We start from the raw sequence: 17280 nt of genomic DNA, 5'->3' as shown, positions 1-17280 counted from the left end.
TTGTTTCTCAATGCAACGAGATTATACTACTCAGTTATAATATTATAAAATTATATTATAATTATATCATAAACTGTCCTCAATGCTTAATGTTTTAAAAAATTATCAACATCGATTAGAATTTTAAATAATAATTGTATGCAAGTTTTTTATGTTTATAATTTTACAAGAATTAATATATATATATATATTATTGCATTAAGTGAAATATAATAATTTATTTTGATAAAAAATATATATCTATACAAATTTAACTAAATTAGCTTGTAAAGATGTTGATAGTTAATGGTAAAGTTCTAAATCAAATCCAATCTTCTCTACTCATTTTGAAAAAAATAACATCATAAAATCAGATATTATTATATAAAATAATTTATACCACTAGATTAACATATATAAAGTCATATAGTATACGATAAAATGATACAAAATGTAATACAATGTGATATAGGTAGTGAAAACAATAAACAACATAAAAAAATATTTCAAAGTATAATAACTATAGTAAACATAATTTATCATACATATGAAAAGCAAATCAATCTCAATGTTTCTCAAGTCCTGGAGTGAGATGATCGGATACCATTTGTTGTATCAAGGTATGAAGTCTCTGAGAATTCTACAAGTGATAAAAAAAGGGGAGACGTAATCACCGCAAAGCAATTCCAGTCTAAATAGTAAATACCACAAAATAGCAACAATTCAAGGTCTACCGGGCAATCAAAATATTTGAACAAGAATACTATCGAATTCTGTGTGCATCTTTCGGATTGCTAATCCTGCAAGCAATTTTAATGTCCAATGAACTCGTACTACTAATAAAGATCTCACAACAAAACAACTAAGAGCAGATACCAACTCCAAATCGCAGCAAAGAGCACTTAATGCTTCATGTTCCATTACATAACAGGAGATCATGTAATTCAAATGTAAAACAAGCGTAGCACACTCAATTCTAGATTTCTTATAACAAACATACAAGAAAGAAGAATACAAAGAAAAAGGCAAATCATTGTATACAGGATTCTTTGCAAATGCAAACTAGTTATTGCGTCAACCAATCTCCTTAAATCAGACCATATTGCCCAAATTTTTCGAAGCCCCTCTCAGAAGCAAGCTTCCAGAAGGCAGCAGCAGCAAAGAGCAGCCAGGCTGTAAACATAGAAACAAAAAAAAAAATATATTGTTGAAGCCATCCATGTGAACAAGGTTTTTTTTTTTTATCAGATATACCTCTCTAATATCGAAAAACAAATTAAAAAAAATTTCAGTGCCCATTGAAGTATTTTCTCTTAATTGCGTCGACGAATGTGTAAAAAGGAGGACAGAAATAAGATTTTTGCCACCAATTATAAAGTCCAAATACAATATGTATATGTCATGACAGCATAAGTAGCTGCAAAAACCTAGGAGAATAATTGTGATTTCTACGACTTATTGTATTTGTAACTCATGGTCAATTAAATTATATTATATATATTTATAATGCAAAATTAGTGATATTAAAGACGGTTACAGCAACCAAATAACTATAGGAAAAAGAAAAGACGTCAGTAACGTGAAGGTCGTAATCAGCGTGGAGGTGGTTGGCAAGTCACCACTCACGACTTCCACCGGCCGCACCGTCCAGCGGCGCACGATAACGGGGGACCCACTATCGTGCACCAACGGCCGAGCTGCCGCCGAGACGAAGCCGATCCACGGCCTGGACCTCCGGCCCCCGGAGGACGAAAGCCAGATCCGGGCAGGGAGAGATGAGAGCGAAAGAGAGAGGGAGGGAATAGGGTAATCCGTTACCATCCCTCGACGAAGGAGGGGCCGCTGCTCTGCTTCTGGGGCGGCGGTGGCGGCGCCTGGGCGTAGGGCGGAGGGTAGCCCTGCGGCGGGTAACCGGGCGGCGGATAGCTCTGCGGCGGGTAGCCCTGCGGTGGGTACCCGGGCGGCGCATACGTGCCCTTGGCGTATCCCTCCGGCGGATATCCTAATCACCACCACCACCATCACCGTCATCAAAAGGAATCCACCTCAAACCGCGATCGTGCATCGGATTGGAGATGGAAGATATGGTATATACCTTGAGGAGGAGGGACGCCGACGGGGGGCTGCTGGTTGTAGTAGCTCATCCTCCTCGCTCGTCCTTTCCGAGTCGGAGGCCTCGAGCGAGAGACCAAGATTTCTTCGCCGCTTCGGGCGAGGACGCATTGACGAAATATTTATTTATAATCACAAGGTGAAGCGCCGAAGCTTCGGCTTCGGCCGGTCCGGCCCGGTTTGTCTGATAGCAATTTCTGGAGATTAAATTCATGAGAACCGGTCATCAGTGGACATGGACGATTGGGATGCGATGATCGAATTGAAACGCGAGAACCGGAACCGTCCAATTCCAAGTCACGGATGCCGAAACTTCCAAGTGGGTCAGGGGCGGCGATTGGACCAACTTGGGTTGAATTATTGGATGGGGCCCAACGCGGTTTCCTCACGTTCCTTTGGGTTTATACCCGCTCACATACAGGTATTATTATTTCTAATTATATGCATATTCTATATCTATTGTGATGATTTTTATGTATTTTTATTTTATTTATAATTTATAATTTGCTTTTTACTTATTGTCTTGTACATTTCATGGTTGTTGAATATACTATATTCACATAAACTTGATTTTTGAATATTAATTATGGAAAAAGAAAATTATATGGGGCAGATAATTTCAATAGAACACCATACCAGACATATTTAAAGAGATCAACATCTTAAAGAACCATAAGTTGGTCTCTCTCGTTTTTTTTTTTTTTTGAAGTTGGAGTCACTTCTAATCCATACCAGTTTCATAATTTGGACAAAAGAATGGACACTTGATAAAATTTGGCTTTATAAAGGATCTGCATGAGATTCCAAAATTTAGGACACCATGTTTGATATTTTGATATTTTACATGGATATCTTCAAAATTGTCCCTATAATTTATCTTGATAGGCAACATCTGAATGAACTGATGGGTTTCTTTACAAAATTAGACTGGAAATTTCTGAGGCAGCCCATATTTTTGTTTGCTGCTTTGCTATCTTGAAAGCTAAACTTTGGTCAATTGAATGTCCAAGTCATGGGAGATTGGGAGCACACACATCTCTGCAGTCAACTTCCCCATGAGAATCTTGTGGTCTGTTTGCTGTGATAGACACCGATGTTATCACATTTATTAGTACAATTCAAGGGGGGTTTCATCGGAATCTGGAACTGAATGATTTGAGTCATAAGTGCATGCTTTATGAATCAGTAGAGTGCTTCATACTACGCTGGATTTGGATGGATTATAAGCTCAGATTCCACTTAATCCATCTGCAAGAATAATTTTGGGAAAGAAATTATTGTGAACGAATGTGTGTTCCATGCTACTGCAAGGAATGGATGAGATATAAGTGTTGGTAGTATCACATATTATATGGCTAATATTCTTTCTCAATCAAGATCGAGACATAGACGCAATAACATATCAACTAGTCAAAAAAGTATTCTTCAAAATATTTTTCATTCAAGAAATATTATTTTAGTCACTCATCTATAAATATTGACTATATCTAAATGTTTGAAATATCTTATAGAGTATACACTTCAAATAAGTTTTATAGGGTATACACTTAAAATCTATCTCAAGAAAATCGATTTGATTCAAAAGAATTTTTATTTTATAATTCATCTTAAGAGTTCAATCTTTAGATGGGATAATTAAAAAAATTGGATCAGATGGATCGACTCCATGACTTAGGGATCGACGATCAACTTTGATGCTAACAATATGGTAACTAGTCAAGGGAGAATGTAGGAATGCTTGTTTAGTAGTTCAATATCTATTATAGGTACTCCAAACATGTTCATTGAGGACAATGTCTTTGTTGGGGGTTTGCTCTATTGTAGGCAAAATTTCTCGAACAGATAAGGCAACTTGAATAATGATCCTCATTTTGCTTGCAAAGTTTCCATTGACGGTTAGTATTAAATATATATCACAATACGCGTGTATCAAAAGAAAAAAAAATAAACAGATTTTGTATGTTTTCTTTTATAAACAGTTGTTGAGAAAATTTATTATAACGAAATTTTTTTTTTCTCTTTGTATATCAAAATGAGTTTCGCATCAAAATATTAACTTGTTAACAAAAGTAAATATTAACTAGAGTAGCATAAATAGTAGAACAATGAATCAATTATAAAATGAGACAATGAATTTTTTCCATGAAAAACCTAATGTGGAAAAAATAATAGGACCGTAGTCCACTTCAAACATCTACTATCACTAATAATGATAAGAGGTTTACAATAAGTCTTCTCTAAATAACTAGAGGTTCATAATAATATCAAGAATATAGGTTCCACAATAACATATTATCATCACTATTGATAAATTTTATCAAAGGGATGATTTAGGTCTTACTAATTGGATATATCATACAAGCATCTTATAGATAACAAACTGTAAATTGGTACATTAAGATTATAAAACTTGTTGAGCTTGACCATCTGATAAAAATATTAAAATATTAACTTTTTCTCTCCTCTGTTTTTATGCATCGCCACTATTTCACTATTCACACGCCTCTCACCACGTCTCTACTTCCCTTTTTCTTTCTTTTTTATTTTTTTAATAAATCAAATTTGGGCTCAATGCCTAAATCAATTAGTCCAAGCCCACCTATGGGCTAGACCTAATAATTCTTCCCTTCTAGCTCATATGGTGGGTTATATTAAATATGTTCTTCGCCTATATGCTTCAAGCTTCTATTTAGGCAAAGACTTTATCAACATGTCTGATCCATTCTCATTGGTATCCACATTTTCCAACGGTAATTTTTTCATCTCAATTCTTTCATCCATAGTTGGGCCTAAATCAAGGTTAAATTGGGCCAATTGAAAGCCCACATCAATGTTTTGAAGCTAGCCCAAGCGATGGAACCGCTTGTGAGATAGTATATCTTCAGGAAACCGAGTAGTAGTACCGCCTAATGTTAATCTAGCAGATGATAGTACCGCATAGACATAGCCTCCCAAACAGTGTCAGGCAATGGTACTTGTAACATCCCTTATTTCTAAATTTTCGTATAAGTTTTTAGTTGCAATATAAGTATCTATTTTAAATTCGATAAAAGAGCCAAAGTATAAATCTGAGGACTTATTCATAAGATTTGGGGATCTGTTCAAAAAGAAAAAAAAATCTGAGGACCTATATGTAAACCCTGAGGACTTAATCATAAATATAATAATACAAGAATTAAACTATAAAATATATAAATTACAAAACCCACCACTTAAGCCTCTCTGTCTTTGTTCTCAAGGAACTAGAGAAGGCAGCTGCGTGGAAGAACAGAGGAAGAAAGAAAGAAGAAGAGAAAAAAAAAGGGGGGGAAGAAAGAAGAAAAATTTGGGGCTTTGAGGTTTCTTGATTAAATCTTCTCATTTGGGGTCATAATTCTCAAAGACAAATGTTCTAATCCCATCTTACAAAAATATTAGTCTCTATTCTTATATTGATTTTGAATAATCTAAAAGATTTTTACTTAGAACCTGATATTTCTCTTGTTGGACATAAAACCATGGATCTGGAATTTTTTAGTAAACTGACCTCTATACATTGTTTCAACCATAATTTTTAGCACCAAACATGGATTTAGGTAAGACCTAGTTCATTTAAAATTAGACTCTTATATCCTTCTTTTGACACTAATTTTGAAAATTTTGGACACCGAATACTTATTATGGTGTTTGGCAGCTGAGAAGGTAGCTGCGTGGAAGAACAGAGGAAGAAAGAAAGAAGAAGAGAAAAAAAAAGGGGGGGGAAGAAGAAGAAGAAAAATTTGGGGTTTTGAGGTTTCTTGCTTAAATCTTCTTATTTGGGGTCATAATTCTCAAAGACAAATGTTCTAATCCCATCTTACAAAAATATTAGTCTCTATTCTTATATTGATTTTGAATAATCTAAAAGATTTTTACTTAGAACCTGATATTTCTCTTGTTGGACATAAAACCATGGATTTGGAATTTTTTAGTAAACTGACCTATATACATTGTTTCAATCATAATTTTTAGCACCAAACATGGATTTAGGTAAGACCTAGTTCATTTAAAATTAGACTCTTATATCCTTCTTTTGACACTAATTTTGAAAATTTTGGACACCGAATACTTACCCAAACGTCTATTTCAAATGAGCCTATAGATGCTACAAAACAGGGATCAAAATTTCTAACCTTTTGATACTAAAATACCTATAAGTCCCTGTTGGAAATTCTGATTTATACCAAACTAACTTCATTTGAAACTAGACTTGTAGACCTTTCTTTTGATATATAGATTGAAAATTTTATAATTTAAATGCCTATCTTGCTATCTGTTGAATCCAACCCTATGAATTCTGCAAAATAATGATTTTGTTTTTGACCTTTGGTTACTAAATCAATGGTAACTCCTTGTTGGAAACCTTGATTCAAACGAAATTTATTTCATCAGAAAATAGATTGATATATCTTTCGATAATAGCTTTCTTGAGGATATTGGAGCATAATTGAAAATCTGAAGTATTTATTCAATGTGCCTCTCGAATTCTATCAGAAATCGAGCTTTGGTCGATTTCGTATATTCTGTTTTCATTCGTTTGGAAATAGATTTCATTCAGTTCCCTTCACTCAATTGAGGCTTATATTAATGCTTGAATTCTAGTTTGCTCTTGTCAATGAATTATTTACATTCATGAAACATATTGTGTAACATTTATGCTCTATCGCATTGACTCATATAGGCATATGTATATCCCATTATTCCGCATTTGCTTTCGATATGTGCCTATTCCAGTTTCATCCCTTTAGATATTGAATTTATCTAACCTTCTTATTTGAATTGAGCTATATATGATTGCTTGGAATCCGTGTGTGCTCTTGCTTTCATTTCCTTTCAAATCTGAATACATTTGTGAAAGATTATTGCTTACATCGTATTGACTCGTAAAGGCACATCTACGTATTGTTGTTCTGTGTGTGCTTTTGATACATGCTATTTATTATTCATACTACCCTTTGTACTCTGGTGTTGTGTGATAATGTGAAACTTTGCCAGAAATGGTAAAGGGAGTTATGCATAGAGCTTATGATGCTCTACTGGCCCCGCCTGACTTCACCTAGACGTGGGTGGATGGAGCTCCTAGACGTGGGAGACTTCTGTCTGGTGGTCATTCAGAAATGGATGAATCACATTCTGTCTGTGGTCCCACTACACCTTCTGTATGTTTGATATGATATCCAAAGCTTTGGTTATGCGTTTCTATACATGCTTTGAATAAGAATGGTATGAATGCAACGTCAAATACAACGTTTGAGCTTCTGTTTGATATTGGTTATTGATATGCTTCGAAATGTTCCAAACGCCATTGATATGTTCCAAAACATTTTATACGCCATTGATGAGCTCCAAAACGTTTCATTTGTTACTGATATGCTCCGAAATGTTTCATCTGTTATTGTTACGCTTCGAAATGTTCCATATGTCATTGATATGCACTAGAACATTTAATATGCTATTGATATGCTCCAATTACTCTATGCTTCATCTGTTATGAATCAATTATGTTTGATTGAAATGACATTTGTGATTCTGCACCTAATGATATTACGTCTATGAATTCTTATATTCTGCCTTGCATTTTGAAACCTTATTTGTTTGGAAATTGCCCTCTTTTGCTATGGATATGTTAGTCACTTGCTAAGCTTTATATGCTCACTCCGTTGCTGTATAAATTTTTCAGGATAGTTTGTCGCTTGCTTAAATGTTAAGATTGAGTTGAGACAGTGAAAAGCTAAAAGATTTTGGGCAGATCTTTGTTAGTATATATGTTTTTGTTATATAAGCACACTCTGCATCTAATGAAATGTTGACAGTGAATCTAAACTTGTGAATAGTATATAAGTTTAAAGGACCTCTTATGTTTAGGATTTTGGAATGTTAAGTTTAATTTGTGTAATGATATGAACTTATGTTAAACGTTGGTTTTATGATTGCATAGACTCCCACACATGTGAATTTATGTTGTGGTTATTATTTTGATGAGTTGGGTTCATATTTTATGAATCATCGAGCGATGTATTGTATGTTTATAAACTGCACAAGGTTTATGAATTTGTGGATTATAGAGGTGAAATTTTGACTTGAATATTTTCTTAGTGACCTCAAATGTGTGTTTGGATTCTGGATAGATTTGTGTTGAAATTTTTTTAATATTATCAATATTTTGAGGGGCGTGACAGAGGTGGTATCAAAGCATGATTTGAGGATCCCTAAAATATTTGATATGTTGACGTGCAAAATATATTGAGGTCTAGTGAACTATAATGATCGGTGAAAATTTTCTTTGATGCATTTTAGAAATCTAGGATGACGAGGACATTTAGTCCTCCTACTTCATTTGCTTTTGATTAATTAAGTGTGATGAAAGGGTTGATCGAGGATACTAAATCATAGTAGCGCAATGAAAGCATGGTGAACCAAATTTCATTGGTGATGGAAAAATGGATGATGCAAACAGAGAAGATATTTAATGTATAAAATTGTTCTAATGATCAAAGATTTCTTTTGCCACCTTATATTGGAAGTAGAGGCTGATAACTAATGGCAATAATGAAAAGAATTTTTGGAGATTAATGGCAAGAATGATAAGGACAAGTTTACCAATAAAAATATGATTGGAAATGAATCAAAAAGTGATAACAAGAGGGTCAAGATATTTGGATTTGAAATGGGAAGTCACTACAAAAGACTCAATCATGTGTGAATTGCAAGTTAAATTATGAAACAAGTTTATGTTTGTGGGTGACTAGAGTCTATTTTGCTTGTGGAAAGTTGGATCATAAAATAAAAGACTGCCCTTTGAACAAGAAGAAAGAGTCACTGCCTCCTAAATTATCAGCCCATGTTATGGTGTATGCTATCACTGAATATAATTCTAAACTTCTGAATTAGTGGTCGAAGGTATTATTCATGTTTATGAATGAATGCAAATATTTGTTTGACCATGGGTCCCATCTATGATTTGATTCATAATATTTTACTTATCACTTAGGTATTCAACCTAGACCACTGCATTATGTGCTATATGTAAATACGATCATTGGAGATTCTTTGATAATGAACTTGAATATGGTCCTCTTGTCTCATTTTATTGGAGAACTTGAACTTTTTGCTGATTTAGTTCTCCTAGAGATTTAGAGTTTTGATATTATACTTGGCATGGATTGGTTATCTTCTCATCATGCTAGTATTGATTGCTGCACAAAAATAATTACTTTTTGCATACCAGATCAGCCTATATTTTACTTTGAGAGCATTATGCATGATTTGCCTCCTTGCTTGATATCAGCACTTCAAGCTTATCGTCTTATGCAGAAGGATTGTTTTTGTTATATAGTGTGTGTAAAGGAGCGTTCAAATCAGGAAACCCATCTTGATGAAATTTTAGTGGTCAAAGAGTTCCCTGATATATTCCTAAATTACTTGCTTGGTTTATCTCTAGATAGAGAGGGTGAATTTGTTATTGATCTGGTCCCTAGTACAACCCCAATATCTAAGCCTCCCTACAGAATGGTACCACTCGAGTTAGAGGAATTAAAGAAGTAACTACAAGAATTATTAGATAAGGGTTTCATACGACCCAGCATTTCACCGTGGGGTGCTCCGGTATTATTAGTGAAGAAGAAGGATGGAACGTTGAGGCTTTGTATTGATTATAGACAGTTGAATCAGGTGACCATCAAAAACAAGTATCCCATACCCAGAATTGATGATTTGTTTGATCAATTGCAGGGTGCTCAAGTATTCTCTAAGATTGACCTAAGGTTAGGTTACTATCAGTTAAAGATCAAGGAGGAGGATATTCCAAAAACAGCTTTTAGAACTCGATATGGTCACTATAAATTCTTGGTGATGCCTTTTGGTTTGACTAATGCACTTGCAGCTTTTATGGAACTAATGAATAAGATATTTCAACCGCTTTTGGATAACTATGTAATTGTATTCATTGATGATATATTGATGTATTCAAGGAGTAATCAGGAGCATGAGGAACACTTGAGAAATATATTGTCCATACTAAGAGAAAATAAGTTATATGCAAAGTTCAGTAAATGTTAATTTTGGTTGAATGAAGTTACTTTCTTAGGCCATGTGATTTCAAGGAAGGGTATATATGTTGATCCAAAGAAAGTAAAAGTTGTAGTTGAATGGGATGTACCAACAAATATAACAGAAGTTAGAAGCTTCTTGGGCATGGCAGGTTATTACAAGAGATTTATAGAGGGATTTTCTCGAATCGCTCAACCTCTCACCAAACTCACTAAAAAGAATGTAAAATTTGTATGGGGTGATGATTGTGAGCAAAGTTTTTAAGAGTTAAAAAGAAGATTGACTAGTGCCCCTATTCTCACTATTCTAAGTGGTAGTGAGGGATTTGTAGTTTATACTGATGCTTCAAGAAAAGGCCTTGGATGTATTTTGATTCAGGAAGGGAGAGTGATTGCTTATGCTTCTAGACAACTAAAAGGTTATGAATTGAATTATCCAACTCATGATTTTGAATTGGCAGCAATTGTTTTTGCTCTAAAGATTTGGAGACATTATTTGTATGGTCGGCAATTTGAAATCTTTACTGATCACAAGAGTTTAAAATATATTTTCAATCAGAAAGAGTTAAACATGAGGCAGCGAAGATGGATGGAACTTTAAAAGGATTATGATTATGCCATCCATTATCACCCGGGCAAAGCCAATGTTGTAGCTTATGCACTTAGTAGAAAATCTACAAGTTTTATGAATAGTCTGGTCATGAAGCAATGTAAGTTATTAGAAGAAAATTTTGATTTGAATGCTATGAGGAAAAAGCAAGACTCAATGATATTGATGGCCTCCATTCAAGTGCAATATGATCTTATTCAATAAATTAAGGAAGGACAATTACGATATCCACGTTTAATCTACTTGAAGAATGAAGTAGAAAAGGAATTGAAGCCAGAATTTCAAGTTTCAAAGGATGGCCTATTGAGATTTGGGGATAGAGTATGTGTACCAAATGAATCAGATATCAAGAACCAAATCCTAAAGGAAAGTCATACTTCAAAGTACACCATGCATCTTGGGAGCACTAAGATGTATAGAGATCTCCAAAGTCATTATTGGTGGGAAGGCATGAAGAAGGAAATTGTAATGTATGTTTCAAAATGTTTGACTTGTCAGCAAATCAAAGTAGAATACCAAAGACCTGGAGGGTTATTGCAACCTTTAGATACTCCTGAATGTAAATGGGAATATGTTACCATAGATTTTGTTTCAAGACTACCCAGAACCTCTAGAAAGCATGATGCTATTTGGGTTATTATTAATAGGTTAATAAAATCTACACATTTCCTACCGATTAATATGACTTATTCACTTGATAGACTTACAGATTTATATGTCAATGAAATGGTAAGACTTCATTGTATTCCAAAGGAGATCATCTCTGATAAAGACTCCAGATTTCTCTCTAGATTCTGGAGAAGATTACAGGAATCTATGGGTACTAAAGTCAAGTTTAGTACTACATATCATCCTCAGACTAATGGTCAGTCAGAAAGAACAATTTTGAGGATTTGCTTAGAGCTTATGTTATGAATTGGAAAGGTGAATGGGATAAAGATATTTCACTTATTGAGTTCACTTATAATAATAGTTATTATTCAAGTATTCAGATGGCTCCTTATGAAGCTTTATATAGGTGAATGTACATAACACCTATATGTTGGGAGGAAGTTGGTGACAGAAAGTTGTTAGCACTAGACAAAGTACAAGAAACTACCGAGAAAATTCAAGTTATAAGGAAAAGGTTAAAAACTACTCAGAGTTGTCAAAAGAGTTATGTGTTAGGATCGAGAGCACTAAGAGGGGGGGGGGTGAATTAGTGCAGCGGATATTTTTCAGCGATTAAAAAACGAAAGCTGCGTTCGTTCGATAAAGACTATTTTGATGCAAAAGCCGATTCTAAGATTACTTATGATTAAGTGCAGTTTACATTTAAACACAGTTAGCGTCTAAACGCAGTTTGCGTCTAAATGCAGATTGCGTCTAAACTCAGATTGCGTCTAAGCGCAGTTTGCGTCTTAGCGCAGATTGCGTCTAAGCGCAGATTGCGTCTAAGCGCAGATTGCGTCTAAACACAGTTTGCGTCTAGGAGCAGTTTAAGTAGAAGTATAAAGACAATGTGCTGCTGTTGTACAACTCAAAAAGTAATCTGCAAAAAACAGATTTACGTCTAAACGCAGATTTACGTCTAGACGCAGATTTACGTCTAAACGCAGATTTACGTCTTAAACGCAGATTTACGTCTGAACTTTGAAACTCGTTTGTATACTCACAGAAGGCAGTATGCAGTTGAAATCAAGACGTAAACGTGAACTGAGATCTGATGATTGTGCGAGGAAAGCCGATTTACGTCTAAATGCAGTTTTACGTCTAAATGTTGAAACTCGTTCGTAAAATTGTAGAGGACAGTTTGCAGTTATCAATAGGATCAAAATGTAAGTGTAAACTGCAAAGAAACTCGTTCGTAAAAGCACGGAAGACAGTTCTGCAGAATCAAACGTAAACGTAAACTGTAATGTACGAAAATACGAATTTACGTCTGAATGCAGATTCGGAAGAACAGCACTTAGAACTTGTTCGTGAAAGCGCAGAGAGCAGTAGTAATGAAGGAGGTTTGCAGTAATGATAAAGTGCTAAAAAATAAACGCAAACCAGAGATTTAGAGTGGTTCGGTCAGCCTTGACCTACTCCACTTTTGGCTTCCTCCACCGACGAGGTCGCCGACGTCAACTAGGGGCCTTCCTTCAATAGGCGAAGGCCAAACTACCCTTTTACAGTTTCTCTCCTTTTGACAGGCTCAGGAGATAACCTTTACAGAGCTTTCTCTCCTCACTTTACAACTGAAAACTTGAAGAACAGAAGGAGGAGACTTAAAGGCTTTACAACACTTTTGAGCTCTTAGAATCACAGAAAAGATCAAGATTTCGGTGTAAGTCTGTATCTTTTCAGTGCTGAATGGGTGGGGAATTTATAGGCCCTAACCCAATTCAAATTTGGAGCTCAAAATAATCAAATCCCGGAATTCTAGGATCAGGCGGTTGCACCTCTTGACTGGAGAGGTTGCACCGCCTGGCAGAGCTCGAAGACCGAGCTCAGGCGGTGCCACCTCTCTGCCAGGGAGGTTGCACCGCCCAGTCTTGCTCGAAGACTGAGCTCAGGCGGTGCCACCTCTCTGTCAGGGAGGTTGCACCGCCCAGTCTAGCTCGAAGACTGAGCTCAGGCGGTGCCACCTCTCTGCTGGGGAGGTTGCACCGCCCAGTCTCGCTGGGAGGCCTAGCCCAGGCGGTGCCACCTCCTGGCCTGGGCGGTTGCACCTCCTGGTGCAATCAGGGTCCGAATGGTTCATTCCATTCGGCCCAATTTCAGTCTTTCAGGGGCCCAATTGCCCCAAGATTAAGCCAATGGGATCACCTCCCATTTTCCAACTTAATCAACGTGCTAACTACGATTAAATCTAAGACAACTTCTGCAGCTTTGCTTCGGTGCGTCAATCGCTCCTTCCGGCGAGTTTCCGGCGAACTTCCGTCGATCATCCGATGAACCCTCGGTGATGCTCCTGCGGACTTCCGGCAAACTCCTGGACTTTGCGACGATCCACTTGGCAAGTTCCGACGAGCTTCGCTTGGCAAGCTTCTGGACTTCTCGGATCTGTTCTCGCAGAACTTCCGATGACCGTCCGAACTTCCGTCGAACTCTCGAACTCCCAACGTGATCATGAACTTGACTCCGGCGCAACTCCTGCTGCTTGTCTATCTTTCATCGTAGTTAATCCTGCACACTTATCTCAACACATAGATTAGACAACAAATGACAATTGACTTCATCATCAAAATCCGAGATTCAACAATCTCCCCCTTTTTGATGATGACAATCAATTGATAATGGAGTTATCCTTAACTCCCCATGTCTATATGCCATAGTTGAGATAAGTCAACCTTGAATTTAAGACCTAAGAATTCAAGTGACGTATTGATAAGTTAGATCAGTTAAACTTATCAATACTCCCATCATGATACTCATCATGATGTATCTCTTCAAGGATGATGTCAGGGTTTGACATACATCAATAAGTTTGTATGATTGTGTTTGTAACTATTCATCATGTAGTTTGAACATTATCATATAAAGCTGTGAAACTTATTACATGATGCACACATTTGAAATATTCTAGCAAGTTTTGCATTTTCTTCACATGATAAGATATCAACTCAGGGCATAATGCAAACTTTAGCACATGTTCATATATCTCTTGGTGATGCAAGGATGGCATAATCATAGCAGTGTTTATAGCATCATTCATAGTATTTCTAATCATGGTAGTGTTTATCAATTCATATATATCTCCCCCTTTGTCATCAACAAAAAGCATAGTAACTATGATACCAGAAAATAATAATAGCAAGCTTATAGAGGAATTTTACATAGATTGCTTTAAATACTTCTTCCCCTTTGTGTTATAATCCATTGTAAAGATTTTGCAGGATGGAATACATACACATGAATCACTTCATCAAATCTATTTCAGAAACTCAATTTTCATGAAGGTGTACGAGAAAATCTGTTTCATAAATAAGATGCATTCGGACAAGATTTTGTTGCAGATTTTCACATATAATCATGGAAATCAAGTGATTTGATCATACAATATAGTCCGAAAGAAAATGATTTTAACAAATTTATCTGTTCGGACACATCAACATTCCTAGTTCTCTTCTAATGAAATCAAATTGTTCTTCACTTAGAGGTTTTGTAAAAATGTCAGCTAGTTGATGTTTAGTATCAATGAACTCTATGGTTACGTCATGATTGGTGACATGATCTCGTATAAAGTGATGTCTAATATCAATATGTTTTGTTCTTGAGTGTTGTATAGGATTCTTGGTTAAGCATATTGCACTTGTGTTATCACATTTAATTGGAATATTTTTGAGATGAACTTTATAATCTTCTAAGGTATTTTTCATCCATACAACTTGTGCACAGCATGCACTTGCTGCAATATATTCAGCTTCGGTTGTTGATAGTGCAACCGAGTTTTGTTTCTTTGATGACCAGGAAACAAGGGCATGTCCTAAAAATTGACATGATCCTGATGTGCTTTTTCTATCTAATCTACAGCCAGCAAAGTCAGCATCAGCATAAGCAATTAACTCAAAATTCTCTGATTTTGGGTACCATAATCCTAGATTTGTGGTACCATTAAGATATCTAAATATTCTTTTAACTGCTTTGAGATGAGATATCTTAGGGTTTGATTGAAATCTAGCACAAAGTCCTACACTGAACATGATGTCTGGTCTGGTTGCAGTAAACTTCCTATCATACCCCTATAAGTTTTTTGATCAAAGCTTTCTCCACTTTCATCAATTTCTAACTTAGTGGAGGTGCTCATAGGAGTGTTACTAGCCTTTGAGTTGTTCATGTTAAACCTTTTTAATAAATTCATGGCATATTTAGTTTGACTAATAAAGATGCCATTGCTTAGTTGTTTGATTTGTAAACCTAAGAAGAATGTTAATTCTCCCATTAAGCTCATTTCGAATTCAAGACTCATAGTTTTAGCAAAAGATTCACAAAGAGATTCATTTGTAGAGCCAAAGATGATATCATCAACATAAATCTGAACAATGAGAAAATTATTTTCAAAATTCTTGATAAACAATGTAGTATCAACTTTGCCTTTTATGAAATTATTTTCAATGAGAAAAGAACTAAGTCTCTCATACCAAGCCCTTGGGGCTTGTTTTAAACCATAGAGAGCTTTAGTTAATCTAAACACATGATTAGGGAGGCTATTATTTTCAAATCCAGGAGGTTGTTCAACATAAACTTCTTCGGAAATAAAACCATTTAGAAAAGCGCTTTTAACATCCATTTGAAATAACTTAAAATTATTACAACTAGCATAGGCAAGGAGCATCCTTATGGCTTCCAATCGAGCCACAGGTGCGAAGGTTTCTTCGTAATCGATACCTTCTTCTTGGTTGAAACCTTTGGCCACTAATCTAGCCTTGTTTCTAACCACGATACCATTTTCATCTTGCTTGTTTCTAAAGACCCATTTAGTACCAATAACTAAATGGTCATTTGGCCTAGGAACAAGCGTCCACACTTCATTTCTCTCGAATTGATTTAATTCATCTTGCATTGCGATAATCCATGAATCATCTTTCATGGCTTTATCAACACATTTGGGTTCAATTTGGGAGAGAAAGGCGGTGTTGGCACAAAAGTTTTTAAAAGAAGATCGTGTTTGAACCCCCTTTGATGTGTCTCCTAGGATTAGCTCCTTAGGATGAGCATCTACATACTTCCAATCCTTGGGTAAGGATGTTTCGGAAGTGGATGCATCCAAGTTGCTAGTTGGAGACGGGGTTTCGTTTAAATTCAAGGAATCAAAATTAACATCATCATCAAGATCATTTTTCTTAATTTCTGAAATCTCATTGAAAACAACATGGATGGATTCTTCAATAATTAAGGTTCTTTTATTGAAAATGCGAAAAGCTTTAGAAACCGAAGAATAACCAAGAAAGATTCCTTCATCAGATTTAGCATCGAATTTTCCTAAGTTATCCTTTTCATTCAAGATAAAACACTTACACCCAAAGACTTTAAAATATGAGACATTGGGTTTTTTGTTATTCCATAACTCATAAGGAGTTTTGGTGAGTAAGGGTCTTACTAGGACTCTATTTAAAATATAGCATGCAGTGTTTACAGCTTCAGCCCAAAAATATTTGAGTAGGCTATGTTCATTCAACATGGTTCTTGCCATTTCTTGTAAATTTCAATTTTTTCTTTCTACTACCCCATTTTGTTGAGGATTTCTTGGAGTAGAGAAATTATGGTTGTATCCGTTGAGTTCACAGAATTCTTGGAAATCATGGTTTTGAAATTCTCCACCATGATCACTTCTAATTGACGAAATCATGGATCCCTTCTGATTTTGAACAAGTTTACAAAACTTGGTAAAATATCTAAAGCATTCATTTTTCTGTTTTAAGAAGTAGGTCCATGTATATCTGCTATAGTCATCAACAATGACAAAGGCGTATTTGCTACCTCCTAGACTCGATGTAGAGATTGGTCCGAACAAGTCCATATGGATCAATTGTAAGGGCCTAGAGG

General features: G+C 35.6%; 1 protein-coding gene across 1 annotated transcript; it reads right to left on the bottom strand.

The window, feature by feature from the left end:
• Positions 1-852: 852 nt before the first annotated feature.
• On the bottom strand, positions 853-2233 carry LOC103974408 (cysteine-rich and transmembrane domain-containing protein WIH2). Its single transcript, XM_009389229.3, has 3 exons — positions 2075-2233; positions 1798-1981; positions 853-1152 (listed from the first exon to the last, which is right to left on the bottom strand). Exons 1-3 carry the CDS (start codon positions 2121-2123, stop codon positions 1107-1109), a joined length of 279 nt encoding a protein of 92 aa, XP_009387504.3. The 5' UTR covers positions 2124-2233; the 3' UTR covers positions 853-1106.
• Positions 2234-17280: the final 15047 nt, after the last annotated feature.

This window comes from Musa acuminata, chromosome BXJ2-1 (assembly GCF_036884655.1).
Source record: "Musa acuminata AAA Group cultivar baxijiao chromosome BXJ2-1, Cavendish_Baxijiao_AAA, whole genome shotgun sequence".
Lineage (NCBI taxonomy): Eukaryota > Viridiplantae > Streptophyta > Magnoliopsida > Zingiberales > Musaceae > Musa > Musa acuminata.
Note: the sequence above shows the minus strand (reverse complement) of the source record. Positions and strands in the feature narration are given on the sequence as shown.

Excerpts from the sequence above, each read along its gene's own strand:
- LOC103974408 (XM_009389229.3), bottom strand. The coding sequence starts at position 2,123 with ATGAGCTACTACAACCAGCAGCCCCCCGTCGGCGTCCCTCCTCCTCAA. Across the intron at positions 1,982-2,074 it reads CGGCGTCCCTCCTCCTCAAG|GATATCCGCCGGAGGGATAC; the intron begins GTATATACCATA and ends GGTGGTGATTAG. Across the intron at positions 1,153-1,797 it reads CCCTCCTTCGTCGAGGGATG|CCTGGCTGCTCTTTGCTGCT; the intron begins GTAACGGATTAC and ends CTATGTTTACAG.